This window comes from Populus nigra, chromosome 4 (genome assembly GCF_951802175.1).
Source record: "Populus nigra chromosome 4, ddPopNigr1.1, whole genome shotgun sequence".
Classification (NCBI taxonomy): domain Eukaryota; kingdom Viridiplantae; phylum Streptophyta; class Magnoliopsida; order Malpighiales; family Salicaceae; genus Populus; species Populus nigra.
In genome coordinates, this window is record NC_084855.1 from 14,174,115 (window position 1) to 14,197,019 (window position 22,905).

Consider the following 22,905-nt stretch of genomic DNA (forward strand, 5'->3'; position numbering starts at 1 on the left):
AAAAATATACCCAAATAAATACATAAATCAATGGAACAGAGCATGTTATTTAAATGGCTTTTCCAGATTCTTGGGTCAACTTATATGGAAAAATAATTGCTTATATTATATTAAAGAATGCCTAAAATTGTAATTCATAGATATTGGAGCTTAAAACCCTAAAATTTCATTATTATTATTTTTGTTCAAGCTTCGATGTTCAAAATCCTAAATGGGTTTTGGCCAGTGGAAAAACAATCACTAAAGTTTTCTTGAAAACCCTAAAAAATCCTCAAATGAAAAATCAGCTAATCTTTAAATATTTTCCTAGGACATGTTTTTTTTTATGTTTTGAAACTTATATTAACTTGTTTTCAACCATGGTTTAACCTAATTAGTAAATTTTTTTATTTCAAACATTAAAAAAAAAACCCTAATAATAATTTTGAATCACAATGGCATGACACAAAACACTACGAATTATCGCTCATCATTGAAGTGCTTCATATGTCATGAGATATTGATGTAAATGAATTCATGTTGTTAATATGTGTATTTGTTGTGCTGAAGATTTGAGCACTGTTTGGTCATTAGAATTTGGGCACTATGGTTAGATGTATTAGGATTTAAATGAAAAATGTAGAAATATACTATTTCAAATCAGAGAGTCTCTGCTAAAATAATTCTAAATCAAAAATATTATTTTAAAATACCCTTTTTTTTAATCTCGAGAACCAAATACCCCTTTTTTTCCTCTAAAAAACCCTCTAACTTCTCTTTATTATTATTATTATCCAGCATACAACGAAAGAGTAAGCATTGATGTTTTTCCCCGTACAAGGTTTGCCAATTCTGTAAGAATTCTCTTGCCAATTTCATAAGAATTATGTAATTTTATAGTGGTAAGGGGTTGAAAACAAAGAAATCAAGAAGCAGGAGACATTTTTGCTCTGCAAAATCACACAGAAGAATAGGTGTTGGTCAGGGCATAGATTAAACCAAAATTAATATCTTTATTATTATTATTATTATTATTATTATCCAGGATACAATGATATAGTGAGGGAGTTGTCGCAGCTTGGATTTGCTGACATGAAGGTATTTATGTGATGGAACTTCTTCTTAAGTGGCTGTGGCTGTGGCTGTGGCTGTGGCTGTGGCAAGGACATTTCTAGATCAAAACCATGCATGTCTTAAGAACTCTGGTGGTTCCCAAAACACAATTCTGGGGATAAAACCCTAAACACCAAGTAGGGATGCTATGATTTTTCATGGAATTAAATACAAAGCAAATACATTCCCTCACACACCAACATTCACGTATGATTTTAATCATGCAAGCAACTATTAACTAATCTCACTTCCATTCTTGGTTAAGTATCATCTCCATCTTCAATAGGAATCTAGCCGACAAGACAAATTATTAACGTTAGAAAACATACAACATCTTATACATTCCAAACTTATGTCACAATAACTACCTCCCTGAGCAATTTAGCAATTATAAGCTCCACAGTCTTCAACCCATCATCAATTCCTCTAGATATTAGAATAATCCTTTCAGATATTCCCGGGAAAAAAAAACTCATAATTTTTCGACAATTCAATTCTCGCTCTAGACCGTGACTGAAAATTAGCAATTATCCACCCTTTCGAAAATAAATGCGGTGGAGTAGATCTCTTTTACCAGAGAATAAAGAACATCCACAACATGACCCATGTCTGACCTTTGTTATGGTTCTCGTACACAGCAGTGACCTGCCAACTCTACAACGGAATTGAAAGCGATGTTGCTGGTGTTGTTTCTGCTGCTGCTGTTGAAAGCGATGTTGATGGCGGTGGTGGAGGCATTGCCGCTGAGTGCTTTTAGTCGATGGATGGAGAACGGAGGAGGAGAAGAACGACTACATATGACAAAAGGGTGAGAATATATAGATGGTATAATTATAATAAGATGAAAAGTGAGAGGTATTTTTGTCAAAACAATTATTAAGATAAAAAAATCCAGGTATGTTTGTTTTTTTTTTTATTGGAAAGTAGTTTTATTTTTAAAAGTAATTTTCTTGGAAAATGAATTATTTTTTCATGTCGGGTTAAATTTTTTTTTTCTAATCATAAAAAATATAAATATGTTAGGAAACCTAAAATCAAATGCATATTAGATGAAACACTTTTAAAAACATTGAGATTGTGACATACCATATAATATATTTAAAAATTTAAGAAAATAAAATATTGGATCGATTTAGAAAAACTTGTGAGTCGATTAATGAGATCATGATAACCTCATAAAACATAATTCAGTACAAATTAGAAAGTTTATTTTCAATCAATCAAATATTGAAGGACAAAAATAAAAAAAAATCAATTAGAAAAGAAAAGGACAAAAAAAGCTAAACTTGTGACTCGAGTTATGAAAACAAGATCCCCTCATAAAAAAAAACAATACAAAAGTCAGTTTATAATCAACTCATTGTTGATACATGAGATTGAAAAAAAAATTAATTTTTTTTTCAAAAAAACTTGAGTCAATTTAGGCTAACTCGTCAAATTCGCAATTTGAATCATGAGATCGGGATAGTTTCATAGAAAAAATTACACTTTTTTAAAAAAAAAGTTAAGTGAAAAAATATTTATCTTGTCATAATCTAAAAAAAAATCATTGATGCATTATTCTTTACAAAAATAAATTCTTTGATATTTATTTAGAAAAAAATGAAGGAAAGCCCATCCAAAAAGAGTCTAGGAGTCTGGATCTAATGGAAATAAGGGCCGGCATGCCCACGTCTAAAAGAGCAGGCCGACGCACTTGCCCTTTTTTTTTTTTTTTTTTTTGCCTACCCAGCTAATTTTTTAATATAAACAACATAAATAATCGTTGTTTACCCTTTATAGTTTTTGACAACCCTCGTATCATTGAAAAATCTTCTCATAATCTAAAAAACATTATTGATGCATTATTCTTTACAAAAATAAACTCTTTGATTTTTATTTAGATGAAGTAAAAAAAAAAAAAAGTTGAAGTAAAGCCCTTTCAAGAGGAGACTAGGAGTTTGGTCCTAACGGACTAGTTCTTTCAATTTTTTTTTGACCTAAAAATCTCCTAAAGATCCACATAAATTTTTTTAGTGCCTTAAAATAACCAAAATATTTTTTTAAAAAAAGAAATTAACTTAGAATCCAAAACTTTTTCAAAATTAGATCTACTTTTTAAAATATTTCAAGGTGAAATAACACTCAAGTTATACTGCTCATGTTGAATAGAATATGTGAACACCAAGACTAATCTTTTTAATGGCTGAAATTAGTGTTAATAAGAACTTTTTTTCGTTGTTACTAGAATTCAGCCAACTTTTCTCTATTATCTTTCTAACCAGGAGTTAAAAAATAAGAGAAATAAAGTTGTGTATTAAAATTGAATTTCAAAAATATTTAGGAACTCAAAAGTTATAATTGGGAAAGTAAAAGGGTGATTGCAAACTTTGAAGTCGCCACCTATTTTATCTGTTTTTTTCATTTTGATCCTCAATCTTTTAATTTTGTTCTTCCTTAACATTTTAACTTAAACTGGCCTTAAATTTTGTCTTGAAATGACAAAATTGAAAAGAAAAAAAAAGTGAAAATAAATAAAATACATTGTGCATAGTGAATTCACGGTGCATATATGTCTATAATGAAGGTGCTATAGTAAAAACACCTTACGACTTAGTGTTTTCTATAACTAGGTTACTGCACATGTTATGTTATGGGTCGTACCAAAAAAAATCTTAAACGTAAAGAACAGTTTTAAAGTCGCTAAGAACTCTTCGGTATTAAACCTGATTTAGTGGGTCAAACCTAAAAACTTTTGACAAAACTGTTTGTTTAGCTCGAGTTTCAAATTAAATTGTGTTAGAGTTGTTCCGATATGACCTAGTAGACTTGTCAGGTCTAAAGGCAACTTAGAAGACTAGTGAAAACATTATTTAACTTTTTAAACAAATCAAGATGACTTTTTTTTTTTAAGTACTGAGACGTCGATATTTTGGATTGACTTGGTTTTTATGGCTTAACTTATCAAATCCATGACCTGGGTCATGGATTCCACTAAGTTTAATTCTTTTTTAAAATTAGTTTTGACTTAATTATATAATAAAAAAATAGACGCTCTAAAATCGAGCATCAATCAAATGTTATGATATTTATTTGCGACAACAATAACCTTATAAAAAACAAACTGAAACAAATCATTAAGACAAATTAAAAATCAACCAAATTAAGGATGGAATTAAAAAAATAAAAAATAATAAAAATTCAATATTGAATGGTGGAATTGAAAAAAAAAAATAAGGCAATAAAAAAGGCCCAGACGCGCGGGGCTAGGCAGGGTATCTAGGCCGTTTTATAAAAGACTAGTTGTGCGACCCTTGGGTAGGCCCACGTACCTTGACCCTATTTATTTTTTTCATCCACCCCTAATTATATTTTCTTTATTTTTTACATTTTAGTACTCTTGCTTTTAATTTTGTATATTAATCATAATCTCAAGCCTAATTTTATCTAATTAGACTATAAAAGGATTTAAATAAAAGAAAAATATTTTTAAAATTAAAAAAAAAGATCAGTTACTTTACTGTTTATATGAATAGTGAAGTATTTGGGAAAAACCCAAACCTTTTATCTTATACTAGTTTACAAGTCCACAATCGCATCTATTGTTTTTAAGTAACAAAAGATATATAGGATGTAAAAAACTATTTAATATTGTTATTAGATCCCGCCTAGCGGGTCAACCTTGAAACCTTTCGATCTGACTTCTTGTCTAATCCGAATTTAAAATTAAATCGTACAGGAGTTGTCTCGACATAACCCAATCGATTTGGTTGTTCCAAAGGCTACCCGAATGTCCTGTAAAAATAGTGCGGGGATAAAATTGACAAAAAACACCCCTCTCGACTAAACTTTTTGTTGGGCTCAGGTTTAAAATCAAATAGTGTGTGGGTTACCCTGACATGACCTAGTAGATTGATTGATCAAAAGGCATCCCGACAAATGAGTAAAAAACATTTGAGAACAAAATTGAGATAAAAATAATGAAATTAACATAAAAAAACCTTTTAATCTGACTCTTACCTAGCCTGAGTTTAAAATTATACTGTGTGAGAATTGTTTTGACATGATCCATATGGCTTGATCGGTTCAAATGCAACCCTAATGATTGTTAAAAAAAAAAACTTAAAGATAAAATTTAAAAAATATTGAAATTGAAAAAAAGGAGGGTCGACTCCTTGCCTAGCCTAGTTTTAAAGTTAAATTTTTTTAGAGTAATTTTGACATAATACAATTGATTTAACTGATTTAAGATCAACTCGAGCGATTATTGAAAAAAAATCCAAGATGATGTTAAAAAAAAAATTTAATATTCATAAGTTTTCAAAGGTTTTTTTTTTAGTGCTAAGGTAGTGTTAATATAATCCTACCCGGAGGATATTATTGCATAGGTGCTTGAAAACTAGAACCAAAACATTAAAAAAATAAAAGTAGCCTCTCTTCCTTTAAAAAAAAGATACGTTAAGACAAAAGGTCGCTTATTTCTTCATCTAAGATTTGAGCACGTAGCTCTAATTAATTTAATATCCCAACATCAGCGACGGCAGAACCGAGAAGAGAAAACTCAAATTGTTTTTGAGTCTCTGTTTGGATACAGGAATGAACTGACCTAAGGGTGCATAAAAGCACAGATGTCAGCAGCCCAGTGACCAGAAAAGCGGGTAACATACACCCCAGGCGTGGCATTAGCATTGGGGGTTCGAAGGGGTAATGTGTAGTTAGCAAAAGTGGCTTTTTCCAAGATAAAATAACGTTATATATAGATCTGACATTCCGTAATTCTCAAACTATATCTACATTTCCCAGAAAAAAGCTTGAAACTTGTGCAAATGGTTTTTACTATGCTAATAATTTTAGAGAAAAGATTAGGTATTGTATAATCCAAGCCATTGAACTTAATTGAAAGGCTAAAACTAAACTCATCGGAAGTGCTCACTCTTAGCACACCATTCTAAATGTAGCCCATTCCACGGACCAATCTTCTCCTTTTCTCCAACTTCTATGCCTCCCCTCTCCCCCACATGACCTCTCTCAGCTGATCTTGTCTTGCCAGCATCTGTGTGATTTGTACCATTTGCGTGACACTCTTCTGACACGGCAATGTATTTGGTATACGCGAGCCTTGTAATTAACTCTCACTTCAATATTGGTCCATGAACGGAGTGTGAAGAATATTCAGCTCTCCCTTGCATTCCCCTCTTCCTGTACTTCTATTAAATTCTTCCCTTGATATTCTCTCCGGTCAACTCTTTCAAAGGCAATGTTAGCTCTACTCTTTGCACCTTTGTTTCTCTTCACATTGCTCCATCAATCGCCCATTTCTCACTGTCTTCAAGAAACACAGCAGCATCCTCAGAAATTAATTAGTCAGTGTGATGAGAAATGCGGGAAGTTGCGTATCCCATTTCCATTTCACCTGAACACTTCTTGTGCTTCAGTTTCCAACGCTTTTCATCTTTCTTGCTCAAACTCCACTACCCTTTACCTCAACATAGACTCTCTAAGCTATAAAGTCCTTGAATTCTTCTCCGATGGTATATTAGTAGACTTTTCGGGTAGCTCCACTTGTCGACAGTACAATGATTTGAATTCCTTTGATTTGGCAGGAAATGACTGCTTTGGCATATCGGTTGATAATGTTATTGGTTTATATGATTGTGAGGACTCTTCTTTGTGTAAAGCAGACTGTGAAACGATTGACTTGCCTGGTTGTGATGGCAGTGGCAGTGGCCCTCCTGCCTGCTGTTATCCCCTTTCCGATCATAGTTCATGGGATTTTGGAGATGGCTTCTCAGTGTTTTCCAAATTTGGATGCCGGGGGTTCTCTTCTTGGGTTGTTTCTCGCGGTACCAACACTGGAAAGCGCGGGGTTAAGTTGGAATGGGCCGTTCCAAAGAATTCATCCAAGGGAGTCTGTGCTGACAAAGCAGACATTGTAAATGCTACAGCAGTTGATGGAGGGACACGGTGCAAATGTCAGGATGGATTCGTTGGTGATGGATATGCTAGTGGAGAAGGATGCATGAAATGTGAGTAGCTATCGATACCCTAGTAATTGCTTCATAAATTGGGTTCAGTATTTTAACTCTTCCTTTCAATCAGAAAATAAGAAGGCAGACATTGGATTAGCTTTCTCACGTTAGCCAAGGGTTATTTGATCTTGTCTTTCTCCCTTTTTAATTAATACTCCACAAATACACAAAAGCAAGGGGCATGGATACACACTACTGATTGTTCAAAGTGTTGATCCTTAATCCTTCACTACTTTCTCAAAGATATCTGCATACTGTTTTAAGTCTTGGTGTTTGACCATTCAATCTATTTCTCACATTGTTGGTCTCGCTACCATACGCTATAAACATAGCGGTAAATTTAAGACTCAGAATATGTTTGATAAGCCTATTTCCAACATGCATTAAACAGAATTCCTTTCATTCAATGTGTCTTAACAGCCAGCATCAAGGATGGAGAGGAAGCACGCGGCAGTGATCGTGATACAAAAAAGCACAGGGGAAAAATGGTTACAATTTTAGCTGGTGTGTACTTAGAATTCAGTAGTTAAATCCCAGGCCATTGCAATGCGCACTCATAATAAATTCACTTGCATGATTTCAGTGCAGAATCACAAAATGCAATATTGACTTGAACTGTATTTTTCTCATTTTCTCCCAGCAAGAATTTACAGGCAAACAAGCGAAGCAAACGTGCCTTAGGAGTTTTCCTTACTCATCCATTTTTGAATTGACGCGATGCTATCCATAACTTTTCTTTGCTCCTGGTTGCTGTGAGAATAATACCATCACATTCTTACTTTGCAGGAGTTGTTGGTCCGATATTCATCATTGCCTCCCTGATTGCACTCTTTTGCCTATTGAAACGGCCTGTTAAGGCTGACATGTACGACCCTGACCATGCTCATCTACATAGCACCATCTCATTCAGGAAAGCTTGTAGGACTAGATTATTCAATTACCATGAGCTAGAAAATGCTACCAGAGGATTTGATGGTGATCAAAAACTTGCAAGCAGCAATAACAGTACAATTTATGCAGGGGTCCTTGGAGATGATACACATATAGCTGTGCACAAGGTAGAATGCCGTGACGAAAGAGAACTCACTCAGGTCCTGTCTAGGGTTGAGGTTTTATCTGCAGTTTTACATAGGAATATGGCTCGTGTCCTTGGATGCTGCATTAATTCTGTCTACTCTCCACTAGTAGTCTATGAGTATCCTGCTAATGGTACCTTGGAGGAACATTTGCACCAGAGTGGAGAACAAAAGGTTGGCCTTGATTGGTATAAGAGATTGAGAATTTCCGCAGAAACAGCAAGTGTTCTTGCATTCTTGCAGTATGAAATCATCCCTCCTATCTTCCACCATGATCTCAAACCCGGCAACATCTTTTTAGATGAAGATTTATCAGTTAAAGTCGCCGGGTTCAAGCTATTTACAGCTAGCCTTGGGAATGATACTCATTCATACAGCAATCATGAAGGATCACGTATTCACCAGAGTGATGTTTACAACTTTGGCGTATTGCTTCTAGAGTTAATTACAGGCTCCAAAAACAAGGAGCTCCCAGCTGTAGCATTGAAAAAAATTAGAAGTGGGAAGCTAGAAGAAATCGTGGATCCGGGTCTCCATTATCACGAGCAACCGCCATTTCGCCGGGATCAGATAGAGGTAATTGCCGACCTTGCCACAAGATGCCTGTTGTTTGGTGGAGATGGTAAGATTGGAATGGTTGAGGTTGCAAGGGAACTGATACACATTGCAAAAGAGAGCATTGATGGAAGTAGTAAACGGGGACGTGGACTTGAAGAGACCTTTTCAAATTCCAGCCTCCTACAAATGATATCCATGTCTCCTGACTCTATATATGTTCCTTGATGTCAATAGGAGAATTGTTCTCGATGTGAATAGTAGTATTTGGCAAAGGATTTAGCTCGTCTATTTCACTTGTGAACAAGAACATTGCTTTCCAGCCCAGTCGTGTATGCTTCCATTTTCATTTTGAGGATTCAGACACTGCACAACACTCCATTGTCTACGGTTAATATATATATATTTGAATGCATCTTTACTTCTAGCAAACAAGCAGCAATAAAACTCATTGATATAGCTAGAGAATGCTGGCAATGGCCCTCAAGATTTTCTAAGTAGTGAGTGCTGGTTTCTTTGGGGGGATTCCTAGAAAGTTATTATAGCCGTGCATGAATGATTTTGATTTTTCCTATCTGGTGAACGACCAGAACAGTCTTGTGAACCTAGCTTAACTGGGCATGGACTCGATACCTTTGAAGAAAAATAATTCACACGATCAGACTTCTAATGAGTTCCAAGATCAGATGGCTCACATTTTCGTTTCGATTGTTTGTTCTTCTTATTATTATCATGGTGTAAAACTGCTTTGATCTCTTGAGAATGACATCAACTCTTAACCATAGATATTAGATGTTACCCGACTCCGATAGATTAACCTGGAATTTTAGCCAGGTCTGAATTTGGCAAGACATGCAATTGACCCGAATAAAATTATTTGACATGTCGGGTCAATTTAAAATTTAGGTGATTCAGTAAAAATTTGATAAAAATTCTTTATTTTTTCATATTCATTTTTTTTTTGTATTGCTCAGCTGTTTTTTTTTTCCATGCCAACATTTTTTTTAATAAACTGAAGAATTAAATCTATAGGTATTTTTTTAGTTCATGCCGAAGAACATTTTTATGTGGTTAGATAAGCAAGTGGTTCTAGTTAATGGATGGATAAGTCATCATTCCTAATTTACTCATATCAAATTTCATTTTATAAATATTAAGAGAAAATATAGGTTTACAAGTCCATTAATATCTATATTTTATATTCATAAAAAAAAATTGTGTTTTTTCAATATAAAAAATAAAAAAAAATTTTGTTTAAACACTTCAATTTAAAAAAATAAAATAATATTTTTTTAAATGTGGAATAACAAATCTTTTAAAATAATCTTTTAAACTTCATTGTTTATAATATGTACAACTTGTATTTATGTGGATTGTTTTTTTAACATTTTCATGTGAAATATTAAAATCTCAAATAATTTTTTAAATTTTTTGAATTGACTCGAGTCAATCCGTGTAATGTAGAATCCAATTCCTTACCCGAATCAACTCCAAATCAGATTTAATAACTATGTTGTTAACATAATCATAAAATGGTAGCACAATAAGCATATCAAAGAGGGAGCAATCTAATTTCCCCCATAGAAATTAATTTTTAAGGGGGGAATTAGATACATATGCGAATGTCCACTTTTCCTACCGGGAAAGTGCACAAAACTCAGCATCAAATTGAGGAATAAACTTTTGTCCAAACAGAATAGAGGAATAAAATAAACCAAGGCCTTGCTGAGTGCCATTCACTGCCCACGAAGACCCAACTACGGACAGCAGGGGATTTTCCCTCAGTGAAACGTGCAGCTAGCTGGAGACGTGTTGGAGAAATTGGACCAGCAGATAGAAAGGTAGGTGAAGACTTCGCTAGCTGTTTTTTCCCAAAGACTTCGTGGCCAGTAGAAGGCCGATGCCACAAGACATGATGGACACATAGTTGTCGCATTACTTTTTCGCCAGTTCAAATAATGGCAATGGTACAGTTTAGGTTTTTGACGCATTTGAAACAGCACAAGATAGATATTAAGTTCAGGAATACAAAAATTTAAAAGAAGGTTTTATATAGAAATCTTAATTCTTAGTTTCATTGTTGAATATTTCATTTTCTAGAGGATTAAATCATAGTTACCAAATCTGGGAGTTGATCTGCTCAAAAAGTCAGGTCATATAGATTGATCCAATTTAACCTTAGAAAATAAAAAAAATATTTGAAATTTTAATATCTCATATTAAAAAGTTAAGTAACAATTCATATGAAAGTAGACTGTATATATATACACACCACATAAAAAAATTAATAAGTTATCCATGTGAATATAGACTATAAAAGAATTTATGGGAGGCTAAGTATTCTTAAATAAATTATGTATTTTTTAGGTTTATTAAAAAAAAAATTGAGTCCCACCTAGGTTATGTCAGAGTCACCTGAATTTTAGGTTGACCCAGCGGATTGCATAGGTTTGATCGAGTTAATTGCAAGCTCGAGATTTGCCTATTTAAAACTTGGCCAAGGTTTCAGGTCGCCCGGGTCTCAGACCAACCTGTCAAGTCAAATTTTATAACAATAGTTTAAACTTGTTAAATAAATTCAAAAACCAAACTAAACAAACTTGAAAACTTGAAAATAAAGAAAAAAACAATAAAAGTCTTAAACATACTAGTAAAAATAAAATTAATAAACATGTTATTTAATTTCCTAAACCAAATAGAAAAATAAAGTACTTATAAAACCTTTTGCATTAGTCTCTCTAGTTTGAAAACAAATTCATCTTAAGTTTAAAATTCTTGTCTCGATCTTGTTGATATATAATCAAGGTTCTCCAACCCCTTTTCTTTCTTCACTCTAGGTATATAATAATTTTAGATATTAATTCCAGTCTCTTCATGTTAAATTTTTTATAAAAACATCAATTGACAAGTAATTTCTCATCTAGAGTAATGAATTACAAATATCAAGCTTTCTTCATCAATATATGTTGCATTCATATAACTCCTAAAAAAATCTACTTTTATGATAATAGTAAACTTGTAATCAAATAGATCAACATAACTTATATTAACAACTTTTTCTTGATGAGCACCTTTTATATTTTCTTTGCACTCACTTCTAAATTATTAAGGAGACCATTAATGATATAATCACTATCATTACTATTATTGTTTATGATATCATTACAACATAATTACCATCAAAATAAATATTATAAAATAGTGGAGAATATCGGTCAACATCTATTTCATCTTAAACAAGACTACCAAAATCTTCACTATATTGATCATAATCAAGAAGCTACATATTATGCTCATATCTCTAAAAAGGGCTCTTAAAACTAGTTATGGATTCATAATCACACCCCTCACATTCCTCTAGTTTTCTCTTCTTCATCTTTTTCATCAGTATATTTGTAATTTAATCTATCACCGCTAACTGATTGGTCACTTTTGGAGTTTGTCTTTGTATGTCTTCTATTTTCAATTCTTGAACATTTCTTTCTCAAGAGAGAAACACATCATTCTCTTCTATTTGAGCATGTTTTATTATGTGACCACATTTTCCATCCATGGTTATTAAACGACATACAATAACTAACCACCATAAATTGTTGAGCTTTAATACTACCTGTGTAGATGAAAACAATACAAAAAAAAAGCATAAGAATATAAAATTTTCTAAAGAATGGATCACACAAAACTCTTATTCATAATTTTATTATTGTTGAATATTTATTTTTAAGTAGTATGTCAACTTAAAAGGTTTACAACTCCTTAAATAAATAAATAAATAATTAGCCTCAATAAATTAGAATGAAAAATAGAGAAAAGGTAATAAGAAGTTTTAAACAAACTAAAAAGAATAAAATTATTAAGTATATTATTTAATTTTCTAAACTAAATAAAAAAATAATTTTCCTTAAAAAACCTCTTGATCAGTGTTATTATCTTCACCAAAAATAATTTTTTCTAGATGTAATCTATCATTTTGGAGGTATTTGATGTGCTTACTTTATCCATAGAGCACTACAATTTGGCGTTGGGTGAGACTTTTTTTGGATCCTTAGTTTTTGTTTACGTTAGAATTGTCGAAAGGTAATGAAGGGGCAATATTAAATAATAATTTCACATAAAGTATTTTGTGATTATACTATTACTCAAACAGTAAAAGATTTGGGTTTCTACAGTTCCCCCCTTTTTTTCTTTTTTATTTTCATTTAATTATTTTGTAATTTAATTTCATAAGATAAAATTTTAAATTACAGTAAAAAGATGAAATTTTAAGTGAGATAACCACAATGTAAAACACTTAGAAAATATATAGTTAATTTTAAAGTTTTTCAATTTTTATTTTGATCCAGAAATTTATTTTTTTATTTTTAAAATTTTTAAATTTGAGATAGAATAGATAAACTCATCAAAAATTAGCGAAGTTGTTAGTTGATCACATTTATTCAGGCTAAAAAAATGATATTTGTCTTAATAGGTTTCTTCTCTCAAGAGAAGCCTACAAACATGCCGAAAAAAATAGATCTAGTTTATTTGATTTATTTTTATTTGATTTATTTTTATTTTTTTAGAGTAATTTTGAGGTTGTCAAGTAATTTTTTTAGGTTAAATGTTGATGTGGAGGTATTTTCAAGTAAATAGTTTTTTAAAAATTAGATTTTTAAAGTCTAAAAACATGAAACCTATCTATCACCTATTGCACGCCTTAAAAAAAACACAGGCATGGCCCTAGTTATATTTATTAAAGCTAGATGCATGGGCTTGACTCTTCAGCACCTTGCTTTTTTTATTTTTTTATTTTAATTATTTTCATGAATTTTTTATTTAAATATTAATCTTTTTATATTTTTTAGTGGTGTGATAATTTAAAGAAATTCGTTTAATTTGAAACAAGTTTTTCTCCTCTTATATTTTATATGAATTAGTTGCATTTGTACAAAATTTATATAAAAATAAAAATTATTTGTTATTAACAACAACATTTAATCTAATTGATAGAATAAAATAAATAAAAATATTTAAAATAAAAAAGATAGTTATATTAGTATACGCATTTATTTTTTTATTTTATATTATGAAGATTAGATTCCTGCTTTAATATTTAATTATTATTAATAATTTTTTTATTTATTAGTTTATATATTTTTTCGTGACACGAAAGCGTGTCCTTAACATAATTATTCGGATCCCTATCCGCGACACAAACAACGTATTTGGGTAAATAACATGTTTTTGTTTCTAAATATAAAAAAATATAATATTTTAAAAAAGCATTCAAAATATTAATATATTATTCTATTACATTTGAAACTAACTCGATGTAATGCGGCTAGTTACGATGAAACAAGCTGAACACCTATCGTTGTAGGGTTTCTTAATATTTCCATCCTAAATGTAATTATCGAGCAAAGTGAACAATGAAGTGAATTGCAGTTCATCCATGTCCATCTCAACCTCGATAAAAATCTCATGTCGAAGGAGTTCCATTGTTTGATGCCATATCACATGTATGACAATTTTTTGTTCGAAATCTGTGTACAAAATGACCAAATCTACACCAGAAGATAAGAAAAGATCAAATCAAACTATTTAGGTAGTGATCCAGTTGTAAGAGCTTGGAATCAAGAGATTTGCTCTTTTTATAGTCTCAGGTTCAAGCTCTATGGTGGTTTATATGATGGCCACTGGAGGCTTATATGGTTGTTAACTTCAGGGCCCGTGAGATTAGTCGAGATGCGCGTAAGCTGGCTCGGACACCCACGTTAAACAAAAAAAAAAGAAGACCAAATCAACCATCTAAGTGGTGGCCAGTTGTAAGAGCTTGGGACCAAGAGATTTGCTCCCTCTGTGGTCTCAAGTTCGAGCCTTGTAGTTGTTTATATGATGGCCACTGAAGGCTTACATGGTCGTTAACTTCAAGGCTCGTGGGATTAGTCGAGGTGCGCGCAAGCTAACCCGAACACCTACGTTAAACTAAAAAAAAGAAGAAAAGACCGAATCTTAGTTATGGTGTATGTAAATTGGCCCGGATATCTCGGGTTATAAAAAAAAAGCACTTGTTCCCTTCCTTTGCACCCGGGTCCGATCCTCTGTGTGCATGTATGTCATCTCCGCAGTGTCTTACCTGCCCACTAGGCTTGCAGGGTATTCGGTGGGTCCGAGAATTAGTCGTGGTGCACGTAAACTGGCCCGGACACCCCGGGTTATAAAAAAAGGATTAAATGATCCTTCTATTAGGTGGTCCAGTGGTAAGAACTTGGGACTAAGGGGTTTTCTCCCCCTGTGGTTGCTAATATGATGGCCACTGGAGGCTTACATGGTCGTTAACTTCAGGGCCCGTGAGATTAGTCGAGATGCACGCAAGCTGGCCCGGATACCTACGTTAATAATAATAAAAAGATTAAAGGAGTGGAACTCAACTAGTCAGGTTTTGTGTTTGTTTTTAAAGGTTATCAGTTCGAGTTCTACAAACCTTAAGGTCATTGGAGGTTTACAATTTACATGGTCATTAAGTTCAGGGCTCCTGAGATTAGTCGAGGTACGCACAAGCTGGTTCGGACACCTTTATTAAATCTAAAAATAGAAAAGATTGAAATAAATTTTGAGAGGTATAGTTCAATTGATCAGGTCCTGAGTTTGCTATCTAGAAGTTATCAGTTTGAGTTATAAAAATCTTAGAGTCATTAAAGACTTACATAATCGTTAACTTTAAAGTTGTAGAAGATTAATCAAGTTATATAGGTAAGCTGTCAGAGATCAACGGTTAAAAAAAAAAAAGATTGAATGTTCATGCTGCGTGCAGTAGGAATGATGTTTTCCTTATTCTGGGAGCTCATAGGGCTAAAATCCCAAAAGAATGTAATTGGAGATAAGTGGTTGGAATTTTGAATTAACAGTGTACAAGTAACAAGGTTTCGCTTTTTTTTTTTTTTTTTGAGAAATGGCCATGGACAAGTTCAATTTTAAGCAGCAAGACTCGCATCCTTGCATTTCCTTATCAGTCCTTGTACATTAAAGTTCATATTCATTGCGCACAAAAACACCACAAACAAGCTTTTGAAGGATGTTGACCTAAAAAGTCGCTCGAGGAAGGAGGTTTCAAGCTACCTTCTCTCCACTTCGTACACGACGTTTTGACCAGCCCATGTTTCTCTCCCTCCCTCCCTTCTATAAATACCATACATAACACCCTTACACACTACACATCCTTCGCGCATTGCCCTAACCCTTGTCTCTGTCCCTTCTTTATCGATCAAGGTATGTTCTTTTTCTTTCTTTTTGCTCAAAGAAAGTTTCTTTTCTTTCTTTTCCTGATTCCTTCTAAGTACACCCCAATCGAACTCTTTGATACTCTTCGATTTTGTAGATATCGTGACGCATTTCCAATCTTAAATGGGACTTTATGTTATATCGTGATGCATTTCCAATCTTAAATGGGATTTATGTTATGCCTTTTTTTCTGGGTTCCTGCCAATATGCACAAATCCCAAAAAAGAATTTAATGGGGGAAACTTTGGTTCTGTTTTTTGCTTAGACACAAAGAACTGTGAGCTAATGTCAAGATCAGAGGGATATTCATCTCGAACCTCACTAAAGAAAAAGGTGTTTATTTAGATTTATAGTCCTGGATTCCTGAGAATGATATAATAGCAGGAGATCCAATTAAATGCAAACGCATGCTAATCTCTATGATATATCACCTTCACAACATTCAAGTTCTTTCTCTTTTTCTCCTGATGTTGATGGTGTTGATTATTGTATTAGACTACTTAGTAACCTTACATTGCAAGAACTGGTTTAGATTCTCAATCGTCTGGCTGTGTGTTATTGCCAAGTCTTTGATGACACTAGATCAGTGTTCATTCATTTAGCTATATTACACCCAAAAAAATGTGAGGTAAGCTTAAAGTGCATGGATGAATTGATCCATGATCTGCATTTTCTCGGGCCCTCTTGGGCAGCATGCTTATACCATAGAGAGACTTGCTTTGAATTGAATTATTTTTTTATACCACATGGAGACTTGCCTTGAATTGAGCTTTGTTTCTTCGAGAATAATTTCTTGCAAGTTAAACAAACATCATCAGACAATGAAGTAATTTCTTCTTCTGGTTACAGATGAGTGACGTAACAAAAACACAAGAAAATGAAGTTGAAACCAAGCGCCAAGCGCCCCGTCTGAATGAGAGAATCCTTTCATCTTTGTCAAGGAGAACTGTTGCTGCACATCCTTGGCATGATCTTGAAATTGGTATTTTTGCAGAAGATGATCGTATTTGTCATTTATATTTGATTTGCATTCAAGAATAATTATGAAATTAATTGTGCTGCAAAAAAAAAAAAAAATGTTTTGTGCAGGGCCTGGAGCTCCCCACATTTTCAATGTCGTGAGTATTTCTACTAACTTTATCTATCAAATAAGTTCAAACATCATAGACCCAAAATAAAAACTGAAAGGAAGGACACATTTATGATTCAGCAAAACATTGCATCAATCATTTGTTTCTTTGCTCAATTTTTCACCAATGTTTCTCTTCCCAAGAATCAATTGTGACTTGTAACAAGAGTGTGCATTTGAAATTTCCAAGCTCCTAGCTTATCTTTTAAGTGTTTTCTTGATTCTTTGTTTCTTTATCTTGGATCAAACAGGTGGTTGAGATAACAAAAGGAAGTAAGGTCAAATATGAACTGGACAAGAAGACAGGACTAATCAAGGTATAATTATATCCGTATCCATCGAAATTGAAAAATATTAGTCCTAGTCTCTGGAACTTTGAAGGAAATGCTTTCCATGGAATTTGATTCCTTTTCACTTCATTCTTTCTCTCACAGCCTTTTGTTATTTTTTCTGTTCAAATGAATGCTAGGTTGATCGGATTTTATACTCCTCAGTGGTCTATCCCCACAACTATGGTTTCATCCCTCGCACATTATGCGAAGACAATGATCCCTTGGATGTTTTAGTACTCATGCAGGTGACTTGATTTCTGTTCGATATTTAATTTTAAATTCTACCTTCTGCTCAATGGTTTTCCTACAAACCTAATTGTGTTGAATTTCCCACATTGTGACCCAACTGAATATCTGATCTGAGTAGGAGCCTGTCCTTCCCGGTTGTTTTCTACGAGCCAGGGCCATTGGACTTATGCCCATGATTGACCAGGTAATCTTCTGGAATTGTGAAGCAAATTGAATCACTGATACTTAAAAGGTTTAGGTTTTATACCATTGTTAATTCTTTCCTTCAGAATGCAATTAAATTACCCATCATTTTAACACAGGGAGAGAAAGACGACAAAATTATTGCAGTTTGTGCTGATGATCCTGAGTACAAGCACTACACTGACATCAAGGAACTGGCCCCCCATCGACTTTCTGAGATCCGACGTTTCTTTGAAGACTGTATCCTTTCTCTCTTGCATTGACCAATGTTAATTTTAGCGAGTATTGTTTGATGTTGGTTTACAATGTGAGGCGTACTGGTTTCTTAACACACTTGCACAGACAAGAAAAATGAGAACAAGGAGGTTGCAGTTAATGACTTCTTACCTTCAAATACTGCTGTTGAAGCTATCCAGTACTCAATGTAAGTTTCTCTAAATGACAAAAAGGATATGTGCCTGCGTCTCCATCCAATACCAGGTCTTGAATTTGATGCAGAAACATTGGTTCTGAACTCATTTACTGCTTGGTGCAGGGACCTTTATGCTGAGTACGTTTTGCACACCCTGCGTCGGTAGATAGCTGACTTGGCTGTGTTCCCATGTTTTTCCGTCGAGGGAATTCCTTTGATTCTAACAAGGGGATCATCAACTGTCATTTAAGATTATGTTTAAACTTATATTTTGACTTTCCGTAATTTGAATTGTTTATGGTACTTGCTTGTTTTAAACAATGCTGCTAGATCATTGATATGTTTGAGTAATAATGTAATGTGCTAAATCGGTGATTCGTGATCAAGGATAATGGAAACTATGAAGTACTCTCCCTAAAGAACTTTTCTTTTCCTTTGAAAGCGGACGCTCTCAGTGCAAATATTAATAGAGAATTCCGGCACAGAAAAACCATGCAGCATTCTCTACCTGAAAGAGCAATGCAAGGTCGTTTTCTTGTGGGATGACCTCCAAAATAGGTTTCAAAGTTTTCATGCTCAGATATAAGATATCATCCACTTGTTTTTCTCAAGAGACTCTGATGTTCAATCTCACTGGAATAATGAATCAAAGCTTGTGGGATTGCCACAAAGTTGGTTCAGCCAAGTGACTTTAGATTCATCAATAATATAATATATTATTAGAAGAAACTAAAAGGGGTAGAACATTTACCCGAGTTTTTCACCGTTGATCATAGTTATTGTGGATTGGAATAATAAAATAGTGATTTTGCCCGTAACAACAGAATACAAATGGCCTTGGAAGCGGGAATAAAGTGTTTTTTTTTTTTGTTGTCCACAGTAAAATAACTAGTATATCTTCAGAAACAAAAAATCATGTGCTGATAGATAGAGTTATTAATCTCCTTGTTTTTGAAGATTTTAATTCAATTTTCTTATGTGAATTTACTTTATCCAGAACTACTAGTTGCCCATGAAATGGTTGTTATTCAAAATTATCTAAATGATTTTCTTGAACAATAACCAATTGTCTTAGTTGCTCTTGAATTGGTTGCTGTTCAAAATTATTTAAATGATTTTCTTAAATAATAGTCAATTGTCTTTTATCTTTATGCAACTTAATTGAATCCCATATTTTCTCAAGTTCTATCATTCTAGAAATATAACTCCCACTAAAACTAAGATTCTCGATAAATTTAATATTTTTTACCGCTACCATTCTTGTACTACGAGAAGGATAATAAAATCTATATCCTTTAGAATTCACTGCATAACCAATGAAATATTCATTAGTTGTTCTTGGGTTCAATTTTTTTAGTTGAGGATTATAAATCCTTACCTCAACAACATATAACCTCATATAAGTGTATGATTTAAACCGGCATCCATTAATTCTTTAATTTAAAAGATGTCTTAGACATAGCTTTGAATGAAACCCTATTTAAAATACATACAATAGTCTTTAGTGCTTCACTCCATAAGAGTAATGATAGATTAGAATTATCAATCATGCTCCTTACCATGTCCATAAATGTACAATTTCTTCTTTCAATTATACCATTTTGTTGTAATGTGTCAGGCATTGTATATTGTGTGATAATGTCATCTCCTTCAACGAACTTTGCAAATGGACCTTATATTTGTTCTTTTTCTGTTTACCTACCATAATAGTCTCCATCTTTATCTGACCTTACAATCTTTATAGTTTTTTTTCCTTTTCGTTTCACTATCTCAACCTTGTAGGTTTTAAAAGCATCAAGTGCTTCAATCTTATTAAATAAAAGATAGAGATACATAAATCTAGAATGGTATCAACAAATAAGTATTAAATGATCCACATATATTAATATATATGATTTTTAAAATTATTGAACTTTTTGTGGCATCTTTAAAAGTCTTGTTAATTTGTTTTTCCTTTATACAATCCATACAAGTATTAAAATTAGTAAAATCAAGAATGTTTAAAACTCCATCATTCACTAATTAATTCTTTTAATGGAGATATGACCTAATCTCCTATGTCATAACATAGAAGAATTCTCATAAACTTTGCTTCTTTTTAATAACAGAGTCAACATGCATTGATAAATAGTTGAGATAAAAATGAGGTCTGAAATAATTCTATATAAACTATCAATTAATATTCCACCACCAAGAGAAACTTTATTTTTTAAAATACTAAAAAAAAATTATTAAAAAAAAACCATAACCAAACATTATAGAGTCTGGAAACTGAAATCAGATTTCGAGAAAACGATGGAATATAAAAGATATTTTTCAAATTCAAAATAAATTTAAATTTTAAAACTAATCTAAAAGTCCCTACAGTGTTAACTTTAGAGCGCATCTGATTTCCTGAATAGATGTCTTCTTCATTTCCCTTCGATTTCCTTGGACTTAGAAAGTCTTGCATGCTATTAAAAATATAGATTGTAGAATCAGAATTAGTCCACCATGTATTACTAGGAGCCTCAATAAAAAAAAGATTCATGACATACTAAAGAGATGAGTTTACCTTTTTTTTTAGGAGCCATTTATGATACTTATAGCAATTTGTCTTAACATGTCCTCATTTATTGCAAAAGAAACATTGGTTATTTTTGTCAAGTTGCTTTATTGACAAATTTCTATATTTCTTCACTTTAAGGATCATTTTACCTCTCTTGGCATTTCCCTTAACTTAAGAAATCAAATGAGCACTTTTAGGTTTCTCAAGTTTTGATTTTCCTTCTTCTTAAACACATGGTCAATAATTCATTAACTGACCATTTTTTCTCATATATCTTACAAGAAATCTTAAATGGACCGTATTCCATGGGAAGAGAATTCAAAATGAAATAAACCAAGAATGACTAAAAATCTCAACCTCCAAGGGCTTCAATTGAGCAAAAGTGTCCCTCATTTCTATAATGTGCTCGCGCACATCCTTAGAATAGTCAAATAACATATCTGAAAGCCTCTTCATTAAGGTGTTGGCCAATGCCTTGTTAGAATAAACAAATTGTTCATCTATAACCTTCAGGAAATCTTCTGCCTTTGAGCATTGCAGGATAAAACCCCTATTACTCTTACTTATGCAAGACCTTATAAACATTAAACATAAGTGATTAGATTGCTCCCACCGCTCATAATCAATCTTTTCCTGAGCATTACTTGATTCCGTGGAGAAGTGTGGTTCATCTTTATATAAGGTCAAATCTAAATCCACACACCTCAATTCAAAATGAATACTTTCCTTCTGATCCGCAAAATTATCACCAGATACCATAGAAATACTAAATGTATCTATAAAAGTAGTAGAAAAGGCTGTAATAACCAAGAAAATACTTTAATGCAATGAAACATATATTTTATCTAAATCAACCAATGTCAATTTAGTAGTAAACTCTAACATTCATATTAGCAGAGGTTGCATCATGCATAGAACTTGCTAATTCCTTAATAATAACACTAATAAATAAAATATCAAGACTAAAATGTATTCACATCCGAGGGTTTAAAATAGAATTCATCTGTAATGTTTATTTATTATCTTATTCCAATTAAACCATAAAAATAACAACCCCTCCCTTTGTATGACGAAGCCATTACTTTTACAAAATAATTGTAATTAAACTATGTACCTTATGAGCATAATAATTTAATAAATCTTAATTAGATCATCAAAATAACTTAAGATGCTAGTCCCAAACTAATTAACATCACAATCTCATCATGCTTAATTATCAAATAAAAACTTTAAGTTGATACACTTTTAATAATCATGTAAACCATATCATGATTTTTTTGTAGTAATTCTCAATAAATAAATATACTAATAGATCCAGAAAAAAATATTATAAGCTTCGTAGGCAGATGACCCAGTAAAAGAATTGCGAAAATCCCTTGCAATACATTATATTAGCATATAATTAAATTTCATAAGAGGAATCATAATTTTCCAGGATTGACTTCCTGAATAGACGTTGACACAGAGACTTGATAATTAAAAAAACAATTTTTGGGATCCATATCTCTCTGCCATGATTATTAATGCACAACTAGTCAGGAATTTTTATGTTGTTAAGAATAAATATTTTTCTAATCTATCCTAAAACTTTAGGATTATTCTGCGTGGATGAAACAGAGACTTTTCATTAATTTCTTTGGTAGATTTGCAGGACGAGTTCCATTTGTTGTTGCAGATTCTTTTTCCATGAGTTGGAACAGTTTTTCAGTGATTCGCTTATCTGGCTGGTACGTACCCCCTTTACCGCTTTTCCTAAACTGCTTGACTGTGGATATTATAGAAACGAAACTTTTCAGAATCTTCTATTGATCAGGAGGGTGTCATTCGAAGTTCTTTTCTTGCAGTGTTGAATACCATTTGAGCCAGTGCTCTGTTGCATCTGAAATGTTTTGCACAAATTATCTTTTTCAGTTAGCCCTACATCCATCGGTTTTGGTTTCCATCCTGCACGTTTCAGTCTGTCTTTGACAATACAATCTTCGTTTTTGAATACCTTGGTGATCAATGCTAACATGATCACACTGTGTTGCAGGGTCGGAGTTTCTCCGTCGTGGCTGAGTT

General features: G+C 32.7%; 2 protein-coding genes across 2 annotated transcripts; both read left to right on the forward strand.

Moving 5' to 3' along the window:
- Nucleotides 1-6,001: 6,001 nt before the first annotated feature.
- Nucleotides 6,002-9,146, forward strand: LOC133692804 (probably inactive receptor-like protein kinase At2g46850). The gene is made up of 3 exons (XM_062113950.1): nucleotides 6,002-7,097; nucleotides 7,521-7,604; nucleotides 7,887-9,146. Exons 1-3 carry the CDS (start codon nucleotides 6,329-6,331, stop codon nucleotides 8,957-8,959), a joined length of 1,926 nt encoding a protein of 641 aa, XP_061969934.1. The 5' UTR covers nucleotides 6,002-6,328; the 3' UTR covers nucleotides 8,960-9,146.
- A 6,574-nt stretch (nucleotides 9,147-15,720) lies between these two features.
- LOC133691203 (soluble inorganic pyrophosphatase 1-like) lies at nucleotides 15,721-18,682 on the forward strand. Its single transcript, XM_062111607.1, has 9 exons — nucleotides 15,721-15,979; nucleotides 16,841-16,973; nucleotides 17,081-17,109; nucleotides 17,372-17,437; nucleotides 17,590-17,697; nucleotides 17,820-17,885; nucleotides 18,004-18,124; nucleotides 18,227-18,308; nucleotides 18,420-18,682. Exons 2-9 carry the CDS (start codon nucleotides 16,841-16,843, stop codon nucleotides 18,460-18,462), a joined length of 648 nt encoding a protein of 215 aa, XP_061967591.1. The 5' UTR covers nucleotides 15,721-15,979; the 3' UTR covers nucleotides 18,463-18,682.
- Nucleotides 18,683-22,905: the final 4,223 nt, after the last annotated feature.